This window comes from Colletotrichum chrysophilum, assembly GCF_026319265.1.
Source record: "Colletotrichum chrysophilum strain AFK26 chromosome Unknown scaffold_265, whole genome shotgun sequence".
NCBI lineage: Eukaryota > Fungi > Ascomycota > Sordariomycetes > Glomerellales > Glomerellaceae > Colletotrichum > Colletotrichum chrysophilum.
The window spans coordinates 3,236-27,014 of record NW_026517552.1 but is presented as its reverse complement, the minus strand read 5'-3'; the positions used below and the strand labels follow the sequence as shown (position 1 = coordinate 27,014).

General features: G+C 54.2%; 6 protein-coding genes and 1 non-coding gene across 7 annotated transcripts; 1 reads left to right on the top strand and 6 right to left on the bottom strand.

Moving 5' to 3' along the window:
- Nucleotides 1-1,446: 1,446 nt before the first annotated feature.
- Nucleotides 1,447-2,551, top strand: COL26b_013897 (uncharacterized protein; the record flags this gene model as incomplete). The annotated part of the gene is made up of 2 exons (XM_053186482.1): nucleotides 1,447-1,672; nucleotides 1,728-2,551. The coding sequence occupies 2 exons, from the start codon at nucleotides 1,447-1,449 to the stop codon at nucleotides 2,549-2,551; spliced, it is 1,050 nt and encodes a 349-aa protein (XP_053029575.1).
- Nucleotides 2,552-5,144: 2,593 nt separating this feature from the next.
- On the bottom strand, nucleotides 5,145-5,777 carry COL26b_013896 (uncharacterized protein; the record flags this gene model as incomplete). The annotated part of the gene is made up of 2 exons (XM_053186481.1): nucleotides 5,145-5,236; nucleotides 5,315-5,777. 2 exons carry the CDS (start codon nucleotides 5,775-5,777, stop codon nucleotides 5,145-5,147), a joined length of 555 nt encoding a protein of 184 aa, XP_053029574.1.
- Nucleotides 5,778-7,868: 2,091 nt separating this feature from the next.
- Nucleotides 7,869-9,046, bottom strand: COL26b_013895 (uncharacterized protein; the record flags this gene model as incomplete). The annotated part of the gene is made up of 3 exons (XM_053186480.1): nucleotides 7,869-8,381; nucleotides 8,448-8,636; nucleotides 8,708-9,046. The coding sequence occupies 3 exons, from the start codon at nucleotides 9,044-9,046 to the stop codon at nucleotides 7,869-7,871; spliced, it is 1,041 nt and encodes a 346-aa protein (XP_053029573.1).
- Nucleotides 9,047-10,118: 1,072 nt separating this feature from the next.
- Nucleotides 10,119-13,114, bottom strand: COL26b_013894 (uncharacterized protein; the record flags this gene model as incomplete). Its single annotated transcript, XM_053186479.1, has 9 exons — nucleotides 10,119-10,127; nucleotides 10,221-10,525; nucleotides 10,597-10,872; nucleotides 10,928-11,019; nucleotides 11,068-11,210; nucleotides 11,260-11,874; nucleotides 11,924-12,775; nucleotides 12,831-13,009; nucleotides 13,060-13,114. 9 exons carry the CDS (start codon nucleotides 13,112-13,114, stop codon nucleotides 10,119-10,121), a joined length of 2,526 nt encoding a protein of 841 aa, XP_053029572.1.
- A 2,152-nt stretch (nucleotides 13,115-15,266) lies between these two features.
- On the bottom strand, nucleotides 15,267-15,361 carry COL26b_013893. Its single transcript has one exon. It is a non-coding gene; the product is annotated as a tRNA-Ile (tRNA).
- Nucleotides 15,362-15,724: 363 nt separating this feature from the next.
- Nucleotides 15,725-17,374, bottom strand: COL26b_013892 (uncharacterized protein; the record flags this gene model as incomplete). Its single annotated transcript, XM_053186478.1, has 1 exon — nucleotides 15,725-17,374. One exon carries the CDS (start codon nucleotides 17,372-17,374, stop codon nucleotides 15,725-15,727), a length of 1,650 nt encoding a protein of 549 aa, XP_053029571.1.
- A 3,646-nt stretch (nucleotides 17,375-21,020) lies between these two features.
- On the bottom strand, nucleotides 21,021-23,502 carry COL26b_013891 (uncharacterized protein; the record flags this gene model as incomplete). The annotated part of the gene is made up of 2 exons (XM_053186477.1): nucleotides 21,021-23,103; nucleotides 23,153-23,502. 2 exons carry the CDS (start codon nucleotides 23,500-23,502, stop codon nucleotides 21,021-21,023), a joined length of 2,433 nt encoding a protein of 810 aa, XP_053029570.1.
- Nucleotides 23,503-23,779: the final 277 nt, after the last annotated feature.

Here is a 23,779-nt window from a genome sequence, read left to right as displayed (position 1 = left end):
CGATATCAGAGGAGGTGATACCCAGCCCGGGGAGATCAACTGTCGCTCTTTGGGTGACACTTATGAGAATGTTGGCCCCAAAACATGTCAGGAGCTTGCAGACGACTTCGGAATCTCGCTTGAGAAGTTTCTTTTCTTGAACCCGTCTCTGGATCGCGACTGCAAGCACATACTTCCATGTGCAACGTACTGCACTGCGGGATGTGAGTAGACATATATTGCAAGTCTTCGCGAACTACGACATGCTCAACGACTATCGCAGTTATCGAACCCGAAAGAGCGTGGGACGGGATTTGCGGCCCGTCGCGTCTGGGCGTCACCTGCGTCGGTACAGACGGGCAATGCAGCAACTCGGAGACTTGGAGATGTGGCGAGAGAGAGTGAGTGACTCGTCCTGCTGCTCCAATTATAAGCGATCAAAGTATTTCGTCAAGATTTGCCGTGGCTAATGTATTTACACAATATTCAGCATTGACTGTGCACCTGGTACTTGCTGGGAAGGCATCTGCTGGGGCCATAAAGTGTACACCACAGATGGAACCTGTGGGTACGCGAATGGGAACCGCAAGTGCGCTGGCAAACAAGGAACATGTTGTAGCATCTACGGTCGCTGTGGACGAGACGATGATTTCTGCGGTGCAGGAATCTGCCAGTCAGGGGACTGCGAAAGCCAGCAACCACATCTTGATGTATTCCTCATGAGCAGCCAGGTTTGCAAGCCTTGAGAGACATCCTCGATGAGGCTTAGCCAAGATTTCCCCCAAGACTAGCCTTCCATTCCGCCAACGCAGGTCCTCAACCACCCAGTCGCAAACAGCACTCTAGTTCCAGCTGTGTAGGCGTGGTACGAGAGGGTGGCATGAGAGATAGGCTGACCCTCTCTTGCCTCTTTCGAGTAAATAGGTACCAAACATTAAGCGGTGACCGTTGACTCGCCAATCGTTAATACACATCCGGGGTTTCCAATGGAAACATTTAGATGCCAACTTCATTGCTAGATTGACAAATGTGGGGCGTCGCGCGATGCGATCACCATCCAATTCAAATGAGGGGTAATCAATGTGATAACAAGTACCCCGCTATTGTGAGAAGCTTGAAGTCTGTCACGCACTCCTCGTGAAACTCAACCGACATTAGTTTCAGCAGAAATAAGCTTAAATGAACGAGCGATCCTTCGACAAACGCTCACGGTAAACGAGAAAAACCAATCGATGTGAATGGCTTGAGTGGGGTTGGGGGAACGTAATGCATTCTGTGCAGCCGAGTGGCTAAACAAATATCCGGGGGGCGCTTTACTCACGATTAGAAATCCATACAGACGTCATAGAAGCCAACTACGTAACTCACACGCAAGCGACGACAGCTATATCACGATTCCAAACATCTCAGAGCTACCAGACGAAATCTTGGACCCAGCGTTTTCCTTTCACCAGACCACCAGCAACAATGCCTGCCAAAATCTTCCTTACGGGAGCCACAGGCTACATCGGCGGCGACGCCCTCTACCAGTTGTACCAGAAGCACTCAGACTTTGAGTATGCACTGCTTATTCGGACTGAAGAAAAGGCAAAGAAGGTGCAAGAGAGGTTTCCTAAAGCCAGAATTGTCATCGGGGGACTTGATGATTCCGAGATTCTGGAGCGCGAGGCAGCATGGGCTGACATCGTAATCCGTGAGTTTCACCTTGTTCCGAGATCCTAGCCAGCAACCCACTAACTCAATCCCAGACACTGCCGATTCGTCGGATCACTCAGGCGCGGCGGAGGCTATCGCAAAAGGCCTTGTGTCTGGCCACTCGCCATCCAGGCCAGGGTTCTGGCTGCACACGGGCGGCACGGGTATCCTCACCTATTTCGACTCTGAAGTCAAGAAGACGTATGGAGAGCACGACGACAAGGTCTTCGACGACTATGATGGTGTCGATGAGATCGTCAACCTGCCAGCTGTCGCTTTCCATCGCAATGTGGACGAGATCGTCCTCAACACCGGCATCAGACACGCCGACTCCGTCAAGACTGCCATTGTCTGCCCGCCCACTATTTACGGCGAGGGGCGGGGCCCAGTGTCGGGGCGTGGTCGTCAAGTGTACGAGCTGGCTACTTTCGTCCTCAAAGAGGGATATAGCCCCCGTATCGGCAAGGGACTTGCGCGATGGAACAACGTCCACGTTCACGACCTAAGCGTAGTGTTCGAGTTGCTGGTCGAGGCCGCGCTCGACCCATCTCGCAAGGATGACAAGGAGATCTGGGGAGCACATGGTTATTTCTTCACTGAGAATGGCGAGCACGTCTGGGGTGATTTGGCAACGCTGGTTGGAAAGGAAGCCCACAAGCAGGGTTTCATCAAGGGAGGAGAGCCGGAGGTGCGGGGTCTGTCTTACGACGAGGCAGTCAAGTCGTCTGCTGGATTTGAGGCAGCGAGCTGGGGCCTGAACTCCCGAGCTGCTGCCATCCGAGCCAAGAAGGTTCTTGGATGGAAGCCACAGGAAAAGAGTCTCCAAGATGAAGTGCCTACTATTGTCAAGTCCGAGGCGACTAGGCTGAAGCTCTAGACGCGGAAATGATGGGGTGTGATTATTACTCATAGGTAGTGTCGGCATATTTTCTGAATTTTGCCTCCCGTTCGAATGTTTCCACTGCGACCGGCGGGTTCCATCCAAGGGCCTTACCTCCTAGACGTTGAATGACAAGCCCTCTTGATGAAATGATTGTGCTCCCGAGTCTCATTTGCTTTTGTCATTACCCACAATGAGTACCTGACATGATGGTTTTCTATGGCAAGATGTCTGGCGCTTGAACCCGAGACTTACTCGGAGTAACTTTGTCCATGTATGGCTGTATTCGAGTTATGATTGGCCACGAGCGAACCCGTTATCCAATGAGTAAAGCGGTGTGTTGGTGCCATGCAGGATCTATCCATGGATCAGAGAATGGGGTGGCTGAGGTCAGCATCCAACATGCCAGGTACAGCCCCCGCGTAGTTATTAGGCACACATGCTTTCATGTCTTCTCCTCGCGCCCATTTATATATCCACCAACTTCCCAACGACGGAGTGAATGTGGCGGCTGTGATCCACATGAGTTTCCAACCATGGCAAACGAATTCAACGCGTCCTACTTCTGTTTTACCCAGGCCCGCTGCAGACTTTGCCAGTTCCCTGTGCACAGAGGCGACGTTATTATAGCAGGTGCGTGGCTAGCTGCTGTACTGAGCTCAAATGCTAATGGTGAAATACTTACCTAGCTGTCGAAGAAGGCTTCGCTACCGAGTTCAAACTTCCACACTTCGGAGACTTCTGGGACCGAGGGCTTCACATCAAATTTCACACTTGCTTCCTCAAGAAATGTAGAGTTCGTGAAGAGGCGACCGTGTGCTATCATGTTGATTGCTATCGTGACCGCTTGTACTCAATTACGCCGATATTCCTGGCCGGAACTGACTTCTCCTTCACCCCTTTTCCCGAGGAGGAACGGCGACGGGCTGAATTCAACCGGCAGATTCTGGCTTGCAAATTGAAGCAGATGGACTTTGGGACCCAAAGTCTTCCATACGAGTTGTGGTTGATTGTTGCCCGGTATCTAGTCCGGTGGTGCGCTCTCCATATGTTGGAGTGCCAGGTGCGTACAGCTGATAAAGTTGGCGATTCTGTCCTTGACTTGAATCAATCTGTGTTCGCATCCTACATAAAGATCGATGGTCGATACTACATCAAGAGACTGCAAAACACACCCGATTCAAGAAGTGGCAGTGGATGCTGCCTTCTACTACCGACTCGAAACTCAAGAGAGAAGGACATGAATATTTTCGTCGCAGAGGATCATATCGGAATTCGTCGACTGGCTTTTGTTTCAACAAAAAATCTGGAGGAATGGTGTCGCAACCAATCTAGTGTGCCCGGCGCCTGGTGGAAGAACATTTCTCAGGGAGTTATGCCGTCTGCCATCACCATCAACGGTGATGTTCGTATGCACTATGAATTTTCCAGTCACATACTAACCGATCACAGGGTCTAAAGGTGAGAAGTATCCAGAGCAGCCAAATGCAAGACTTGGCTTTGGTCGGCTGGCCGACCCCTCTGTCATCACCTCCACTCGTCGTCAAACTAGCGACATTGGAACCACCCCGTGATCCTCCAGATGGGCTTCGCATGGACTTCTTCGATTGCAACGCACCTTACACGATCGGATACTCGGTGGCGGTCAAGGGACGCGCAATTGCTGGGGTCGTTGCCCACAAAATAGGTGAAGCAGCCGTCCGAAGCGTGTACGAGAAAACCTGTCCCACGGACTGCTACTGGCAGTTTATGCCTATAAATGAAGGGGAGTATCTCACCGATATTTGCAGGCTAACCACGCCGCCTTTTGCAATGGGACAGGACGTTACTGGAATGACTGTGAGGGAAATGCCCTTTCTTTACCACTAAGGCTGACCAGTTCATTCTAGTTCACAACCGATCGTGACCGGACTGTCTTCTTCGGAGTCTACGGACTAAACGAAATATAAACGCATTTGGAAACTCTCAAATAACCCCTGTCGACTATATTACAATGATCGTGACGGCTTCTTCGACCGAAGCTTTGTCGATTTCGTCGGTGTTCAGCAGACCAGCGGCGATCCGGCCAAGCTCAGCCAAGAGAATCTACCTGCTCCTGTAGTTTCTATCTCGAATCTTCCACGAACTATCCCAAACACACTTCGGTTTTACTCCTCATGCTCTATGCGGCACTTGACTGAGGTTCAAACTTGTGGCTTTGGGACTGGCTTGCATCGAGAAATCTTAGGAATGCTTCTTCGCTATGCAGATGGCCACCGCGAATGTGTCGGCTTTTTCCGTCACGACATGATTCTAGAGAGGATTTCGGTTGGAGAGAGGGACAGTTTATATCTCTGTGTCAAACAGATTGAGAAAAATGATCCCTATGCGTATGTTGCGGTGGTGACATGTGAGGCACCAGAAGATCTATCAACGGCTCGCTGGCTTCAGGTCACTCAATCTGGCATCTTGGAATGGTGGCACTCCCCTGAGGGCGCTGCTTTGTATTATAACGGTCATCTTCTGGGTGTGATTTACCCTGGCTACACATAGGATAAGACGCATGAAGTTCTCCGAGCGCCGAGAAAATCAGCAGAACAGAAACCATCGACTATTCCCATTTCCGGGTAAAGTATGTCACACTTTTGCCACGTAACGACCAAATCTTCTCTCCATTGTGCAAGGACTCCTTCCATCTATCCGCTTCAGCGTGTCTAGATTGACCTTGTTCGTCTCGAAAGACGTACTCATCGGCGTGAAATGAGTGTTTTTCGTACTTACCTTTTACCTCAATCCACTGATGGGTAGATCCGGTACCCCCAACGTTGGATGGACCGGCCTGAGGTTCACCATAGCTGCTGTAACCCATGTTCTGTTGAGTGGCTCCGATTTCCATTGGCGGCAAAGGTTGGCTTGGAATCGTTGTTTTAGCGCGGTAAACTGGCATGTTGTATGGATCCTTCATCTGCTGAACTTGGGAGAAAAGCGTCGTGGCGTCAGGATGAAATGCGTCAATGTACTGAGCTTTCAAGTTGGTACCAGCGGCGCTTCTACCGTCCAACGGTACAAGCTGCACCCCAAGCTCATCCCATACAACTTCCCACGTGCGAAATGCGACGCCGATAGTCGTCATTATGAAAACGCGTTCGAGTGCTTCTTGTTGAAAGACACGCTTCGCCGCATCAAGGGCCTGGTCCTCGACCTGAGCCACGCTGCCACTCTTCCGCTTAAATTCAATCCACATCATGGAGTACATCTTATCGCTCGACTCTTCATATCGCTTCACCGCAGCATCCACGCGTCTGAGTGACCCATCGGGCGAGGATTCAGCGGCTACTGCGTAAACCTCATGTTCGTAGAAGTCTTTGTAGAACCAATTGCCAGAAGGCAGAAGCCTTGTACTCGACGTTGGGGCTATTCACTGCATCCCGGTAGTACCGGAACAGTAAGCGGGAGGTCACGAGACCCGATGGCGTGAAGACGATACTGGACATTTTTCGAGAGATGACTGGCCAAGGTCAGAACAGCTCAGGGTTGATTTACGGATAGGAAAGACCTGAAACCTGCCTGTAGCTGTGATGGAAATGGAATTCAGAAAGAGGTGGTTTGCTGTTTTCTCTCACTGTAAAGAATGATGATGAGGGGTAAGATTTGTAAATATCTTCAATTCTCGTCAACTACACAGCTTTTAATATAAAGAGTTGTTCACGGCGACCGGGTTTTGTGCGTTCTTGGTACACTAGGCGGTAGAGGAATGCTAGATGGTTTACCTGGTTTACCTACCTAGGTAGTTTACCAAACGAACAGCTACATTGACAGCGGTCGAGAAAACGTCCTGCAGAACTAGCCTCAAGCAACCCACAACTCGTGTGCATTTCACGATGCTGCTGTGTTTTCTGTTTGTCTATGTGCAAGATGGTAGCCGAGTGACACGCGACTGAGACGAGCTCCACTGTCGATAGCTTCATCCGTAGCCCCGGCGATAATCAAAGTAAAGTCGAAACGCAAAGAATCAGTCTGTTTTGGATGGAACGAACTCGGAACTACCTCCGCCGGATATCGCAGGGTGGAATAAGATTCTACCTTGACACCTTTTGAACAGGATCTTTAGAAACCCCAGACATGTGTCACACCATCAACGATTGTGTATATAGACAAGTTGTCCGAACCCTGTTAAACTTTCATGGATGCCAAATCTTGAAAGACATCCGATGAAATCTACCCAGTTTGTTTACCCAACTCTTTTACCCTACGTATCTCACGGCTCGCGTATACCAAAGTTGGCTGGCTGGTCATCTTGTACCAGCCTACTGGAATACTATCCTGTTCCAGATGTGGAAGAGAACTCAAGATATTCGGATTAAAACAGGGACTCCAGGCTGATCTCGATCCTCTGAGTATTAAACGAGCTTAACCATTCGGCACTGCGACAAGGACTGGAGTCACCTCTTATGAATTCAAATGCATTGGCTTTCAATGATGCCAGAGCACGCCTTCCTTTGTCTTCTGATTTCCTTGACAAGCTAAGTTCTTTGAAACTGGTTGAGGTCTATCGAACAGGTCGACAAACACAGAAGTAGCTTATTCGTTAATAAAGAGATTGTTCAAGTAAAGCCAAGAACAGTAAAGCAGAGCTTGGAAGAATATTATGAAATTTCCATCTCAAAGAGCACGTTTTGTTGCTAAGCGCAGCTTTCGTACGATGCAGGGGATGGGTTTCAGTCAATCACCTCAATATCAACTTTATGGCAATCTTCTGTGGGGAGAGAGGTAACCCGACACTTGCGTATCGAAAGATTGACCAGCTGAACAACTTTTCCCCAGGTAGAGATTGAGGTACTAATTCCGTCCGGTGGCTTATCCATGCCCCTTCTAGAATCGGGTGGTGGAGGCAGCAATCTCGAACTGATCGATTATGGGCCGGTTATGGGAGCATACCTCATCCACAGCCTTATTCGCTAGTACAAGCCGCTCCCTGTAGGCCCACGGGACTAGGACTTGACTTACACCTCGCATTGCATTTGGGGTCAGTGGATGTGCAGTTTGGGGAAATTTCACACTCAGCCGAGTGAAAAGGACAACCGTGACAAGACGAGAGCTGGTGGTGTCGCCTAGGTCGACAAGATGACAATACTATACAATTCAAGGGGAGGATGCCAACGGCTACACCAAGGCAGAACGATGAATCCAATAAGTCGGTGGATGACGGGAGTCAAACACCAAACCACACACTCACAGCAAAATGAAGGCAGAAATACGCATGTCCCATTTCGTCTTTAAGTGTTTTTCATGAATGACGTCGTTCCTAGACCACTACCCTCACAACATCTCAACTTCAACCCCAACGCGCACCCAAGGCATTATACAAAGTCTGATTCACAGGCAACACACTCCCATGCCTCAACCCACTCGGGAATCCCGTCCTTGAACTCGCGCTCCACCCGGCATTACTCGCCACATTCCCCGTCTCGTACGGCCTATACCCGTCCTCGCCGTAGAAATCCAGCAACACGTGCGCCTTGCCCCCGACCTGGTTGTCCCAGTAGCTCGCCGGGCCCTCGACGCCGCTCTGGATGATCGCCGACGACCCGCCCGGGCGCGTCCACGTGCCGAACAGCCCCGTGGTCGAGACCTCGACGAAGACGGTCTTGAGCGACTCGTCCTTGAGGAAGCGCACGAAGGACTTGCCGTCGGTGCCCGTCGGCAGGATGTTGAGGTCGATGATGTTGGTGGGCGACTTGTCGATGTAGGTCGCGGGCGCGGAGAAGGTCTTGAAGTCGGAGGTGTAGGCGTAGCGGATCACGATGGGGCCCGGAGCGCCGGTGTGGTTTGGATCTGAGGAGGGGTACTGCGCGGTACGGGGTAAGTTTATGGCCCGATCGGGTGAAGTTTAGACTCATGAAGGCGGACTTACGAATTTGGAGGCCCAGTGCACGAGGTACTGGCCCTTGCTAGGGTCCCAGATAGCCTCCGGGGCCCAGACCATGCCGGCGCTGGAGTTCTCGACGACCACGAGGCGCTCGCCGCTCCAGTTGACGAGGTCAGTAGACTCCCAGACGAAGATGCCCTTGGAGCCCTGTCGTTGGGCGGCGTCCCATGTCGTCTGAACTTCCATGTTAGACCAGCACAACATTGGATGAACACCATCAGACGACGTCAAGAGTTCCAACATACCTTGCCAATATCCAAATCCGTCCCGACAATATACCACTTCTTCCCCTTCTCCGCGCCGCCGCCCTCCACAATCGCAGGGTCGCGCACGCCTCCGGTGCCCTTGGTGGGCTTGATCACCGGCGAGCCAGAGTTGAGCGCGCGGAAGGAGACGGCGTTGTTGCCGTTGCTGAGGTACAGGTACACGTACGGGTCGGCGCCGAGGAAGAACGCGCCGAGGTATCCGGTTAGACTGGGATCCGCGCGGGCAGCGAGGTCGCTGAAGTCAAGGGACTGGATCGGGGAGGCCAGGGCTGCTGTTGCGGCCAGGCCAGCGCCGAGAAGGGCTTTGAGAGAGGGCATCGTTGTGGGGAACTGAGGGTATCACGAGGACGCTGGAGAGAAAAGGACAGAAGGGTTCAATGGGATGGGAGTGAAGGTGAGTGCTTATGAACACCGCCTGAATGACCCCGCAACTCTGGGGATATCAAGTCGTCACGCCTGCACACGTCGTCATGGAGACTCGACTACTCCGCCGAGGCGTGCTGGTGGGCGGGTATCGCGACATTGCAACGCGAGTAGCGTCGTGCTCGGAGGGAGCCACGGATTGGAACGCATGGCATTGGGAGGTGGGAAGGTTCAGGTTAGAGACCTCCGCCGAGGCTAAAATGGACCACCATTCATACTCTTCGAGTGGATGCCCAGCCGCTAGGTGTGCGATTTTCCGTGATGGAAGAACTGCTGTTCGCTCATCTCACACGTGGCGGGGGCCTCGGAGCCGGGATGTAGGCAGTTTGTGAGGTTGCAGCCGCCTTCTCTAATTTGCTTGGCTAGTCAGTCACGAGGGTCCATTGAGGCAGGATAAAATGACTTGAGTGTGTCAGTCCACCGGAGCAGAACCCCATTTCTACAAAAGACATCATCAAGAAAACGGAAGGTAGCGGTAAACAAGGCAAAAGAGCAAAACAAGGCCGCACATCCGGCCCCCTCCGAGGTTTCGCTCGGTACCTGACAGGCACCGGACCACCTGTTTGACAGCACAGATCACCCAGAACAGGAAAACACAGGCATGGTCCCAACCTTATGAAGAGGGGCGGCGCGAGGGGAAACTGGGGAATTCCCAGGTGCCGGGAGATCTTTCGCCAGATGCGACGTCAGGTGCGCAGTGCCTGTGTGGGGTTCGCGCAGCTCGCGGGGCATATTATTGGTGCGCATGTTTGATGAGGACGGGCCGAGGGAGGGAGCTATGTCATTGGGATGGTCACAGAAGCGGACAAGTCGGGATAAGCTTGGGGTGGGTGGATATTTATACGAGATATGTTCCCAGAGGTTCGTTTTAAATATGTACGAGGAAGATGAAGAAAGTATGTCCATGAAAAGATAAAGGAAGTCCACGTGCGATCTGTTTGACTCGCATACCTCAGCGCTGATAAAGTTACAAGCACTGTCGTTTGTGTCAGCAATGTCCTTTAAAATGGGCATGCTCCCCTCGTTCTTGTCGTCGGTGGATTGGGAAGATACAAAAAAGGCGACGTACCTGAGAATAGTAGGAGTCCTTGAAAGTGCACTTCAAGCCCGTGGCGCACTGGAAGCTCCCATTCCATGTCGAACCACCGCACTGGTCGTACAGCGCACCAGCCTTGGCCGTCGCAAGGGCGAGGATTTTTGCAGCAGCATGCTCCGCTGCGACGACTATGTAGGACGAGGGGTTGGTTGTCACCATGCCCGGGAAGATGGACGCATCTGCAACGAAGAGGTTGTCTGTACCCCAGACCTTGGTGTTGAGGTCAACGACGGCATCGCCACCGTTGCGGCCATCGCCAGTGCCAAGCTTGTTAGTGCCTACACGATGGTTATTATCGTCAAGACTCATTCACATCAAAAATAATGGAAGGGACTGTGGGAAAGCTTACCGATCCAGTGGTTCGCACGACGGTTGGAGTATGATACCAGCATGTTGTTGACGTAGTTCCTCGCCGTCGTTCCCGGCTCGGGAAACAGCCACGTCAGGTTGGCGACATTCTTGAGGGAAGCTTGGAGATTTTCAATGCCCTTGATGACGGCCTCGACGTCGTTTTGGTCGCGAAGGTAGGGCACGGTCGAGACGACAGTACCAAGGTTGCCCTGGATTGTCATTCTGCCACGGGAGGTTGCACCGCGACCGAGATACTGGCTGATGGTGATGGACTCTGAGGGAAAGGTTAGCTATGACACTAAGTTAGTGAATAGGTGGATAGGACCTACTTCCGTTGGGAGCACCCAGGCTGCCCTCCATGCGAGCAGTATACTGAAGCTGGCGAGTAATGCCATCGGCACCCTTGAGTTCCTCGAAGAAGCTGCCATCGCGTCAGTGACAGTCTCAAGATTCGCAACGGGCAACTTACAGAGGCCCAATGTTGGGCGCTGATTGAGCCAGGATACCACTCCTCTTGTTGAGGTACAAGTTCTTGTCAGTAACGTTCGGGTCGTCGTACGCCTCATAGAAGTCGTAGAACTCCACAGCAGGGTGCGAAACCACCAGATCAGTCTGTCGCTGGTCAGTTTCCTTCAAATTGCCACGTTATCAGTCAACTCACATTGGTGTGATCCTCAAGGTTGTAGCCAACGGGAAGTGTGATCCACGAGCTGTTCGAGATCATTGTTGGCCCATCGGTGGAGCTCTTGACAACGTCAAGCTGGTCCTTTGGTCCGATTCCACTGCGCAGCAACAATTTCGCACTGCCAAACGTCCCAGCTGACAGGATCACTCGGCCAGTGATCGCGGTTACGTTGACGGTGCCTTGGTATCCCCCACTGAGGTATGGCTCAACCTCAACACCAGTGATGTGGCCGCCGGTACGGACGACACGCTTCACGGCGGTGTTCATCCACAGCTTGAAGTTGGAGCGCTTGCTGGCAGACACGAGGTACGTCGCCATCGGCCCACCGCGTTCGCCTCCTGAATACATATACGGCGTCTTGCCGAAAGTGCGGTTCTTGGAGTTGGGGTTCGCGTTCAGGTCGAGCTCAGTCCAACCGCCAGACTTAAGACCGGCCGAAATAACATCGCGGCCTGCCGTGAGGTAGACCTTGCCGTCCTGAGACGGTGTGGTGGTCCCCGGAATGCGGGAAAATACCCGCGATGTTGCAGCAGCTACGTCAGATGACTTCCAGCCAGTGGGGAAATTGTAGTCCCAATCCAGTGAGTATGGCTGGGAAATGTTAGCGACATATGGCAATGAGCAAAAGGGTTAAACCGACCTTCCACCAAAGCGCAGCGTTGATGGCTGTTCCACCACCAAGGACGCAGCCCGCCATCTGGTCAGTGTCTTGACAGGCGATACCGGCTGAGTTCTCCCAGATCTCGTTGCAAAGTCCAGGCACATCGAAGCGGGTGAGGTTGGTGCCAGCAAGCCAAGTAGGCTTCATCGTGCCACCCCATCTGCCGGAAGATGGAGGGCCCTTCTCGATGAGCAGCACGCTCTTGCCGGCTTCACTAAGCTTGTCAGCTAAAGGAATACCGCCAGCTCCAGCACCAATCACGACGTAGTCGTAAGACTGAGAGGGGACAGGGACACCAGTAGGACCTGGGGCCGCAGTCGACGTTGCAGTCGGAACGGACGTGGATGTGCTTCCTCCACCGCAGCTACCTGTGACAGTCTTGGTGGCCAGGGCAGCCCAGGCAGAGTACGATGGGTTAGCAATGTCGCTGTTGAGCGAGGTCCCGTGGATGTTCTGGTTCTCGTGTTGTGCAAGAACGATGTTGGCCGGGCAGGTTGGGTTGGTCGGGCTGCTGAACGCCTGGGCCCAGCCAAGAACCATGGAGCCAGCCGAGGTACTGACGCTACCAGTAGCACCGTTGTGATTCCATTGGAAGCAGTTCTGGCAGCGGTAGATGAGGGTGTAGTGGGTGGCGTTGATGGTCGAGGAGATCTGGGTGAGCTTGGCGTCACCGGCGTAGACGGCCGGCATGTCGTAGCCAGTTGCCCAGCGGAAGGAGGTGAGGATTTCGTTGCCGTTGGGCCATGCCATCACAAGGAGCTTGTTCGTCATCGTGCCGCCGAGGGAGATACCGCACCAACCGGTACCTTGGCCATTCTTGGAAGCGCATTGCTGTTCACTTTGTAAGCATCGGGTAGGGCGTATTTGAGAAACGGCGATAACATACGAGATAGCCAACGTATTCGTTGGCATCCACCGTGAGTGCATTTTGAGGTAGAGCGAAACCGTACGTCAGGCCGCCGGCGGTTTGGGCAGTCGTAGCAGACCATGTGCTGAAGATGATGCCGGTTGTCGGGTCGGTGTAGGTTGTTGGAGTCGAGGCCTGAGCTGCAACTCCTTCTAGGACTAAGTGATGATGTTAGCGGAAGTCTTGGTTGGGAGACTCGGTCACGTACGCGGCGAAGCCGCCAAGAGGGCTGCCAGAGCACCGTTGCGACCGAAGAACTTCATGGTGCCGGACGTCAACGTCAATAAAGGTCTAGCAACCAAAGCCGTAATTGACTCTCTGCAACTCCCAGATGGGAGAGGCAATATTTAAAGGGGCGACATCTTCTCAACATCTGCCAAGCCTTCCCCCTGCCCATCATATCACCTTGCCTCCCTCTTCTCCTATGCGACTTTCTTCTTTCAGCCAGATGAGATGTTCCAATGTTGGCACCGCTGCCACATGACCACAGAATCCCGCAATCTGGCTCGTCCAGTCACGGTTGATTTGATTGTGGATGGAATGCATGGTATGCGAGTCCGCCGATAGGAGGAAATGTTTGTCTGATCCATGGAGGGAGTGCGGTCGAAGACGTGGTGGTGGGGTTGAAAGTCTGCCAACGGAATGTAACATTGCTGATTGCCTTTGTTGGTCAAGCCTCATGACCGGGGGTGATCCAGGATAGCTAATCTACCAGAGGCATGAGGAGAAACAGCAAATCAGATGAAGGGGGATGGCATTAGACGCGGGACGGGAGTTTGCACATGAGACGAACTAATGCTGATAAAAAAGAAACATGCGCAGCAAGGAGAACTCTTGCATCTGGATTTTTTGAACACAGCTCGAGACTCTGGACTCGGAACGGCATAGTACCCAAAACTCTGGATCCCAAGATGCAATGTCTCGGGACTGTTGGAGTGAGGTTGAAAAAGGCGTGCAGCGCATGGCCGCCATGTCCAGGAACGGGAACGCGGAGGCAGACGAAGGCGCTACCCCACGTTGCGCGCCGGCAATTCGAGCCGCGCTTCCCAATCGAACGGGGCCTCCTGGCCGTCAGCTGGGGTCCCTTGGGCTGCACGCGAGGAGCTGGATGCAACCCCGACAGCTTTCAACCAGCATCACTCATGGGCGCGAGGTCTCCGATGCGTTCGTTTGTCTGCCGGGTCCCTGCAGTGGATGTGAAGGCGTATTCCGGGCCAAGACTCCAAGCGTCGAGACAAACGCCGGGGAGCTTGTGATAGATTGCGGGGGGTCATTCAGAAGAAAGCGTCCTTGCGAAAACCCAGGCGTTTGGGCGGCGTAGTGTCTGGTATTGAGAGTCAAGTCTCGGCCACGCCCGTCGAGGGGGAAAGTCAACCGGAAGTCGAGCGAATTATTGTCGGAGCATTATTCAGCTCAAAATCTTGACTGTTGGATATGTCGGGCGTGGATTGTGGCAATCCTTGCTGGGCAGGTTGGTGAAGCGCCGGTTGAATGGGTGTGTTGGTGCCCAGAAAGGAGACATTAAGGCACGGAACGCGGGTATTCTGGGCGCAGAGAGTCTTCATCTCGACTGGCCGCGATGCGACGTTGCGGTACTGCCTCGACCGAAGCCAAGCACGCAAGACAGTCGGTGATTGGAGAGACCAAGCCTTGACGGCCTCGTGGAGGTGGAGGTGACACACGCCCAACTTGTAGATTGCTCGGTGCCTGGGACGATGACAAACGGATGACACCAGACACACTGGCGGCGCGACAGGGCGGGTGCTTGCTGGTGAGCCGCAATAAGCAAGCGGGAGTGAGTTCCGAGGCTGGAATTGTCTTGCTTGGGTGTTCGTGACGAGAGAGGAGGAGGATCTTTTGTCTCTGGTTTGTTGGGTCGAGACAGGGCGGAAGGGAGCAGAAGCCAATGATGGTCGGTCCGTTTATTGGAATCCGGGCCTGGTGAACGCTCCCGTAGGATCGGCCGTCGTTAGTCGTCGACGTGATCTCTTGGTCCGAGTCGGTAGGGGCTACCAGAGATGCGGCAATCGACGGCTGTTCATTGACTCGGGGCTCCTAGGCAGTAGCCAAGAGTCATGATGCCGAGATCCGAATCTAACGATGGTCGGTAAGTCGTACTTTAGTGTTCCAGGACAAACAAGTTGGTGATTGTGGTGATGAGAGGTTGAAGTTTGGCTGAAGTTTGGCACAGGGAAAGAAAGGGCGGGAATTAGGGAAGGTGGGGTGCTGTATTTCAATCGCTGGTAGGTGCTTCCCACCACAAACATTCCTTCCTTTGGCGGAACGTGGGCCGAACCTTCCTCCATCCGACCTAAACGCCACCCACTGACAGCATCATCATGAATAAATAAGAGTGTCCTTCGTTTTTGCGATTCTGAATACCTCATGCACATTATGTGCAAATAACAAAAACAATGATCAGTGGGAGGCTTGAACTCCCGGCCTTGGCATTACTGAATACCTCAGATAAGATATTAGTACCACGCTCTAACCAACTGAGCTAACCGACCATATGGGTGCCGTGATTGGCTGATGGTCAGACTAAAGAAAATTTTGCTTATGTACCCTTTGCATACCATCCACACATCATTTACTTGATGTAAACATCATATTCACATTCAAAACTCACCCGAGAGGAAGGTTGTAGAATTTCAGTGGTTTATGAGATTGAATGAAAATTGCAATGGTATTGTAAAGCTTAATGAGTGGGTGAAAGAAGATCAGTAAATGAGCCCAAGTCTATGTGTCGCTGATGCCCGCTATGCCAAACTCCGTGCTGATGCATGCGGTCTCCGAGGAAAGCCACCTGAAATGAAAAAGAAACGCGTGCTCTATCCCTTTTTACCCCTTCTTCGGTTGACCCCAAACCCCGTCTAAGAGTCGAAAATCGCACCGTAGGCAGGAATGCCCCTGCTCTCAAGCCCGTATACGACTTTCCTCGTCACCTTTTGGTTGGAAATGATCACCACCGCCTCACAAGGACCCATCTTTTTGCCGCCGGCGTTCTCAATCTGCGCAATACCCGCTTGGCGACGGCTGCTCTCCCAGATGCGGTACGTAATTGCAACCAGATCGGGACGGCCCGTCTTCTTGGTGTCGATGATGACGGCGTTCGGGTCGGCTTTGTAGATGGTGTCGATCACCGCCTGTCCGTACGTCTCGGCGGGGCGCTGCGTGGACCAGATGATGCGCACCGGGTGATCGGGCTTCTGCACAAACAGACTCAGACACGGACCGATGCCGGAGCCGGTGGCAATCACAATGCAGGGCTCGAAGAGCCCGGCCACGCGGAGCACGCCGTACTGCGGGACGCCGCGCGTCCAGATCTTCTTGGGCGGGTTCTTGATTATCTTGTCTGTCCAGTCGCCGGCATTCGACACGAGCACCGAGAAGCCCTTCTTGCCGGCGTTGCTGAGTCCTTTGACTTGGCCCTTCTCGGCGTCGGCAGCGGTCGGAGCGGCGGGGTTCGGGATCACGGCGAAGGCGTGCGTCTCGCGGAGCGGCGCGTCGGTGAGGCGGACGGCCTGGCCGTAGTGCACGTCGGCGTAGTCGAAGTTGAGCTTGACGACGTGGGCGGACATGGCCTCGGCCTCGACGTCGCGCAGGCGCAGGCGGGTCCAGGGGTAGGCGACGAGCGCGGTGATGACGATGAGCATCCAGAAGGACGGGGTCATGACGACGGAGGCGGCGTAGGAGATGTTGGCGGCGTCGCTGGAGTCCTCGGCGAGCATCATGACAAGGGCCCAGAAAAGGAGGACGACGGACCACCCGAGGAAGCGGTGGGTGCCCTCGAACCAGTTGTGCAGGAGCACGCGGGCGCGCGGGTGGGCGAAGGCGATGATCAGGAAGAGGAGGAGGCCGATGAGGTAGCTGTCGAGGAGGATGTAGGCGCGCAGGGCGGAGCTGGGGCGGTCCATCTCGGCGGTGAGGACGACGAGGAAGAGGACGAACCAGAAGAAGGAGGCGACGCCGCAGCCGGAGTGGATGCCACCGTAGGAGTAGACCTTTGCAAAGGCGCGGCGGACGGACAAGGGAGCCTTGGCGGGGAAGAGGACGAAGACCTTGAACATTGCGTTGACGGTGTGCTCGTTGCGGATGAAGAGGGCCGCGAGGATGTTGGCGGAGACGGCTGTGGCGCAGGTCTGGGGAGTCAGGGCGGCGCCGGTGAGGACGGAGTTGAGGATGACGAAGATGAGGCACGCGATGTTGGCGAGGAAGGCGATGGTGAAGATGCGACGGTAGACGGAGCCAAAGTTCCAGCGCAGAAACCGGTAGGCCCGGTTGCCTTTCTTATCGGGAACGGTAATCTCGTCTTCATCGTCGTCGGAATCGTGGGTTGAAGCGACGGACGTCGGGGCTTCGTGAGCAGGCTCCGGAACAACGAGAGTGTGTGTTGAAGAGTTGCGGCTGTTCAACGGGAAGAAGGCCCTCGCAGGTGGTGTAAGAGACAGCTCAGGGTTGACATGGTGCACTTCTTCGACTGGAAGAGTTATAGAGGAAGCCATGGCGGAATTGGAAGACATGGTCGGCGAGGGTAAGGGAAGAACTGGTGATGTTGTCAGTACAGTGGCTCGAGAGGCCTCATCATGCATAAGACGACTTACAAGCAGGACAGCTCAAACCCAACGAAAGAGGACGATGAGAAGAGGTCGGAACAGGAGATGACAAAGTGATGGGAGATGAGGAAATAAGCCAAAGATATAGAGAAGACAAAAGAAATAAGGAAATAAGAGAAAAAGGAAAAGAGATAGGAAAAAGTGACTAGGAAATGGTGTTCTTGGATTTTTTGATTCTGGTGTGATGGGGAAAAGAAGATCACCAAGGGAGAGGACCCCGATGGCCTGATATAGACCCCCTTCATGATGCTGAAGGGCGAATGCCTTCATGACCCGTCACATGTGGTGCCCACCGGTAGATGCCATAGGTGAGCGCCACGCCTGAAGAATAGTCTCCGCAGCCAAAATAGAACCCGGCGACGTTGGGTTGGGCCCATCGTCCCAGGCACGAGGACCCCGGCCTTGCCCCGGCGCCCATCGACGGGTACAGCTAAACTTGGACGAGGGAGGTCGAAAAGCCGTGGAGGCACTCTAGTCACGTGGCGTAGTGGGAGAAAAGAAGGTACGCCTCGAGAGGCACGGTTGCGTCGACGGCTGAAAGGTCCCGTCGGAATGGGTGCGGCCAAGCCGGTAGTCTCACAAAAATAGAGGGGAGGTGGTTGGGTGTGAGATGGATGGATGGGGTGGGAGGTTCAGATCAGAAAGCTGGAGGGAGTGCGCTTGAAAGGGGATTGGCTGCCGAGACTAGGGTGTGTTCGTCCCATGCAGTGTGCTTTTTCCTCCAGCAGAACAGACGGGCATGGCCGGGCCCAACGTGGCGCGCCAGAGGTTATCTTGGCCCTGCATCTCGGTGTGCAGAAGTCGATCAGGAACCATGGCTTGCGTGGCTTGGCTGTTGAAAGAAAGAAGAGCACATGCAGGCGGGATGTTGGGTGCGCGTGTGTTAGTGCGCAGCCAACCCAGCTCTCTGGAGACGGATTCTTCCGATCGGGCAAGCGCACGGCGTCTTCATGGTTTCTTTACGCCTCAGATCTGTGAGATGGATTGGTCAAGATGTGGATTCGTAATTGCTTTTTCGACCGAATAGCTCGGATCGGAGTCAAAGATGCGATCCCGGGGCTGAATATTGTTGCTTCTTGGCCGAGACGGGCAGCCTCGGAAAGGGCATTGCTCGCGGTTCCGCGGTTCAAAGCACAATCATTGCAGGGTATCTTGCCGGTGAGTACACGAGAGCGGCTGGGACCTGAGAAAGAAAAGAAAATGGAAAAGATGGATACCGTGAGACATCGCCTTCAGATCCGGTCCTTCGGAGACATTGAGACAGCGCTGTTGGTGAGGCGGATTGACAGCGAGCTAAACCGGCTCAATCCCCGTGGTAATAGCCTCAATAAGGTGAACTCGTCTGTCTCTGCTAGACATGTCACCGTAGTGCCTGATTTACTTACGGAGACATTGGGGTGGATCCCTATCATTTTCCCGTTTCCCGCCCTTGACGTGCAGCCGTAGAGCGTCATGGCAGACACCGAGGTGGCAGACACCGAACGACAGCCTCTGGTATGAAGAGAGCGCGCTAGGTCGCTTCTCGAAGTTGTGGCTGGATGGCTTCATGCGCGTGCTCGGCGCAGACTGGGCGACGGCGGCGTATCTCGAACCCCCTCGATAGCATCGGGGGGATACGATGGGATGATGGTATGGGAGACTATGGGAAGACTGCCGTTTGTCGTGCGATTGAGATGTGATAGGCTGGCCGGAATGCTCATATCTCGAACCTCGGTGCCTCGCAGTGGTAGTCGTATGTGGCCTGTCAAGCTGAATGTCTGAAACACCCAGCATCGAGGGAGAGCAGAAGAGGAGCTCTTTTGCTGCCCGACGATGACGACTGCGAATCTAGACGTCTAGCTGGTAAGACACAAGACGTTGTCCCGGATGTTGCTGGGGTTCCAAAAATGGCCGCAATGATGGGATCGTGAAATCATGCGCCGAGCTAATGCAAGTCCAAGGTAGTGACAGTAAGAGAGAACGCTGGAGATATTGCGAAGCATGAAGAAGCATGTGGCAAGGTGGAAGCCAGTAAGCCTCTTGCGGGGAGACTTGACCTCCACGAGTGAGGCGCTTTCAAGCTTCCGCCAGGTTACGTGACATCGTCTGGTACACCCCGCGGCGCCTTTGTCCTCCCAATCCGAGGGTTGGTTGCTGGCGCCACGGCCGAGCTGGAGGGCCAATCGACGCCGGTCGCTACATGATCTAGGACATGCGCTACCGGCACTAGCGCGGGAAGAAGAGACATAAACAGAAACATGAGATAGCCACATAGCTTAAGAATCCATCTCGTGTGTGCGTCGGGAGACATCCACCGAAAGAGAGACAGTTGTGGGAGCTGTCAAAAAATAAAAAGTGCCCGGGCCAGGAATGCCAACGCCGGCCAGGTCTCAAGGGATTGCCGAGGACTCGCGAACCTGTCACTTGGCGTCTAGGGATGGACGGCTAGGGCCAGCACGGTATGCTCCGTTTCTCTGCGTAAGACACGTCGGCGATATTATCGACGACACCGTCGTGAATGTGTTTTTGGGGGGGCCCTGCTGCTGCCTGTGATGTTTCTAGCCGGGGAAACCTGGGAGTTGGGGCCGGCGCTTGTTGCTGTAGGGCGACCGGGCGACCGCTTGGCCGGGACACAATATTTGCTGCAACCGAGGAACGTTGTGGATTCCGCGCGGAGGCTGCTCCGGGCGATCAGCGATGATCAATGACCTGACAATCGGTACAGGTCTCACGGTCTCGAATTTTGGAGGCGTGAAGACGGGGCTGTCGCCTGCGTTGTTCCTGGAGACCCCGTCCTCTTCGTCCCTGATGATGATCTGTCGATCCTGTCATGCTCCCTGGGATGTTGACCGTTGTTAGGGAGAGTGGATGACAAGACGGGAGGGGACGGGAGGCATTGAGGAAGGGGGAAAGCAGAAAAATATACCTATTTCGGGCAGAATCTCCAATTTTAACTCTGCCTTTAATGACATGATTGGTGGAAGTCATCGATGTGGTTGCAGCACCAGTCGTCTTACTGCAGAGTCCGAGATCCTGTCGCTATTTTTCTCCAGCATTGGGCAGTGGTTCGCTAAGGGCACACGCGAAACATGGATCACCGTTGATATAAAGTTGTAACCTGTTTAATTAGATGATGGTTGCGCATTCTTGCGTTGAAAATACCTAACACAGATTGTGAACCGAGGCTGACCGATCCCTGGAACACGACTTTGTACTGCGACCCGCGCTAATATGTCGGCAGACACAACGGTGTATCCATGAAGACAGGAATAACTTGCGACCGGTTGAATGCACATCTTTCCGTGCCTCAGAATAAACAAGTGGTCAGATATCACGCCATTCCGATCGATCAAACTTCCATTCTGCATCGTGCTGTTTCTGGAAGAAGGAATTATTTTTACTGTAATTTCATCATGAGGAGACAATGCATCCCCTGATTCCCCCACCAACCCCGCTTCGCATTTGTTCTCCTCCGCCTTACTCTTCTCTCTCTGCGTCTCCTTGTCTCTGTCATATGCTCATGAATGTTCATCCCAGGATCATTAAGATTATGTACATTTCAGACCTGCATCACTTAGACAATGCTGTCCGTCTCATAATAAGGATCGTCGGGCAAGTAGGGAAACTTGCGAACGACAACATCGCCCTTGTACTCCCACAGGTCCACCTGGGTGGGCTCGTAATCCAAGCCGCAAGCATCGGTCTCGGCTCCGAAAGTCAACACGTCCGTGGTGTTGCCGTCGTGGTAGTTGATGCGGACCATGTTGACCGTCTCGACGTTGGGGCCGACCTCGAAGTAGTTGGCCGGCATGAACTGGATGCCCGAGTGCGCCGTGGTGAAGACCGTGGTGGGCAGGTCGCCGGTATGCGGGACGTGGTGCATGCCGAGGTTGAGCCACAGCACCAGGTCCGTCTGGTTCAGACTCTCGCCGTCAAAGAAGTCGTTGAAGTTGACGGGCGGGTTCTCGACGTCCTGGTTGTTGTATGGGTGGCTGCTGCGGGGCTCGGTGTCCTTGCGGACGGAGACCATGATGTCCTGCTCAGCCCATCGGGCCGCGTTCTTGAGGACGTTGGAGTCCTTCACCGTCAGGTGCGCGAGACCGGTGTAGGGCAGGATGCGGTAGGCGCGGTACTCGCCGTGCCTGTTCTTGACCTCCTGGTTGAGGACGAAGAGCTGGTCCTGGTTGTTGTAGCTCCAGTCGAACCGGCCCTGGTCCTCGTTCTCGATGAACTCGCGCTCGACCTTCATGGTGCTGAGGGCCTTGCCCTTAGACCACGGGTAGACCTGGGTAGTGGGCACCTGGTGCATGCGCTGGACGCTGTTCTCCGTGCCAAAGATGTCGAAGTCGGCCTTGAAGTTGAGGACGTGGTCGTGCATGGAGCCGGACAGGTTGTCGTGGATCTTGAAGCCGTAGCCCTCGTTCTTGGCGTAGAAGGCAGCCTGGATGTAGCCGGAGGCGCGGACCTCGACCGCGACAGACCCGTCGAGGAAGAAGGAGTAGCTGAACATGTAGTCGTAGTTTCCGACAGTGGACACGGAGCGAACGGTGAAGTAGACGTTCTTGGTGGCGGTGACGTACTCCTGCGAGCTGTGGCGAGCCATCGGGTAGTCGGCGTCGTACTCGAAGAGGCAAATGCTGTTCAGGTGGGTGTGGGTTGTCTCGGAGACGTAGAAGGAGGAGTTCAGGTAGGTGGCGTATGACGGGCAGTCGTATCCCTTGAGAAGCTCGAAGGCGAAGGGGCCGAATCCGTAGTAGGTGTCGAGGTAGGCAACGTGAGACTGGGTAGGGTCACTGCCGGCGTAGTGAGCCAAGGCCTCCTGAAGGCCAAGCTCGTACAGGATTCTCTGACCCTTGTAGCGGATGTCGTAGAGGGCCATGCCGGTGTCGCGCGTGAAGCCGACGTAGAAGCTCCAGCCCATCCATTCGACGTACTTCCTGTCGGGGTCCACGGAGTATCTGGCACCTTGGGGGGCGACTGAGGTGGGCGGAGCGTTGGTGTCAAGAGGGAGGACCTCGCCCTGCTGGTCGGTCGCAGACCAGTCTCCAGCCCAGTTGCCGCCAAGCTTCTCGACCTTTCCGCTCCAGTAAGCGTTGCGGAACTCCTCAGTGGTCTCGTAGAAGATGCCGTTGTAGTACCATCCCTCGACAGTCCATTGAGAAGGGTCACGGCCGGTGACGTCTGACATGAAGAACAGACCCATGGGCATCATGGACTCGACGTCGAAGATTGTGTTGGGGATGCTCCAGAACGTGTCCCAGCGCTGGACACGACCATCGTCCTGGTAGTAAGGGTCAATGCCCCAGATGGTAAGGGTGTCGTTGTCGAGGCCAAGAGCAGTAGCGTTCCACAGGTCCAGGGTGATATCTGCGACGGTCTTGCTGACGTCGTAGAGCCAATCTTGGGCGAGATCATCATCGGCATCCAGGTTGCGGACGCGGCCACTGGTCTTGCGGGTGTACGGGTAGTCAAGGCTCTCCCACTTGGTGGTGCCGTTAGTGACAGGAAGAGGGCCGACGATGATATCTTGGTACTCCGGGTCTTCGGAAGCGCTGAAGTCGATCAAGACGTGGGCGTAGCGGGCGGGGGCCGCGGCACTGCCATCAATGTATGCCAGTGCTTCGGACTTGTTGGGGGCCATGAGCTCCACAAGAACACTACCGATGTTAGTCTACGTCCCGAGCAGCTGGAATCTGGTTCACTTACATGGTGTTATCCCATGAGGTGGCGTTCTCACTCTGTGTGAGGTTCAGCTCCGTTTGAGCGAACAGCCACTCCGTGACGCCGGCTGCCTCGGGGCCGGTCAAGCCGCTCCAGATATTCTCCTTCGGGGCGTCAACGTCATTGGGGTCATGGACGACGCAGTCCGCAGGCTCTGAGCTGTTGCTGAGCTGGCGTTTGCTCATAGCATGGGCGAGGGCCTTGCGGCCATGGCCTTTGGCGCGCTGCTGAGCCCATGGGGCCTTAGGGAGGCCATTCACTTGAGGGATGACATCAGAGCCGAGCAGAAGCAGGGCTCCCAGACCGAGGGTGCGGGTGAGCGAAGAGAAGCCCATCTTATCTGAAGTGCAGTTGTCTTGTCAGGCAGGATGGAATACCCAAAGAGGCGCTTGGAGCTCTGAGATATCATATCTACATGAGACTGCTGGTGTTCTTTATGTACGGGACTCTCTCTGAACTCCATCGGCGAGATATCCGGCGATGATGTCGCAATACTGGCCAACCCCGACACCGGTGATGGAGTCGTATCAACGAGAATCTAGAATACCTCCATTAGACTATCGACTGACAGCGGTTTCCCATGTCACAACCAACATCCGTACCCTGATCTGG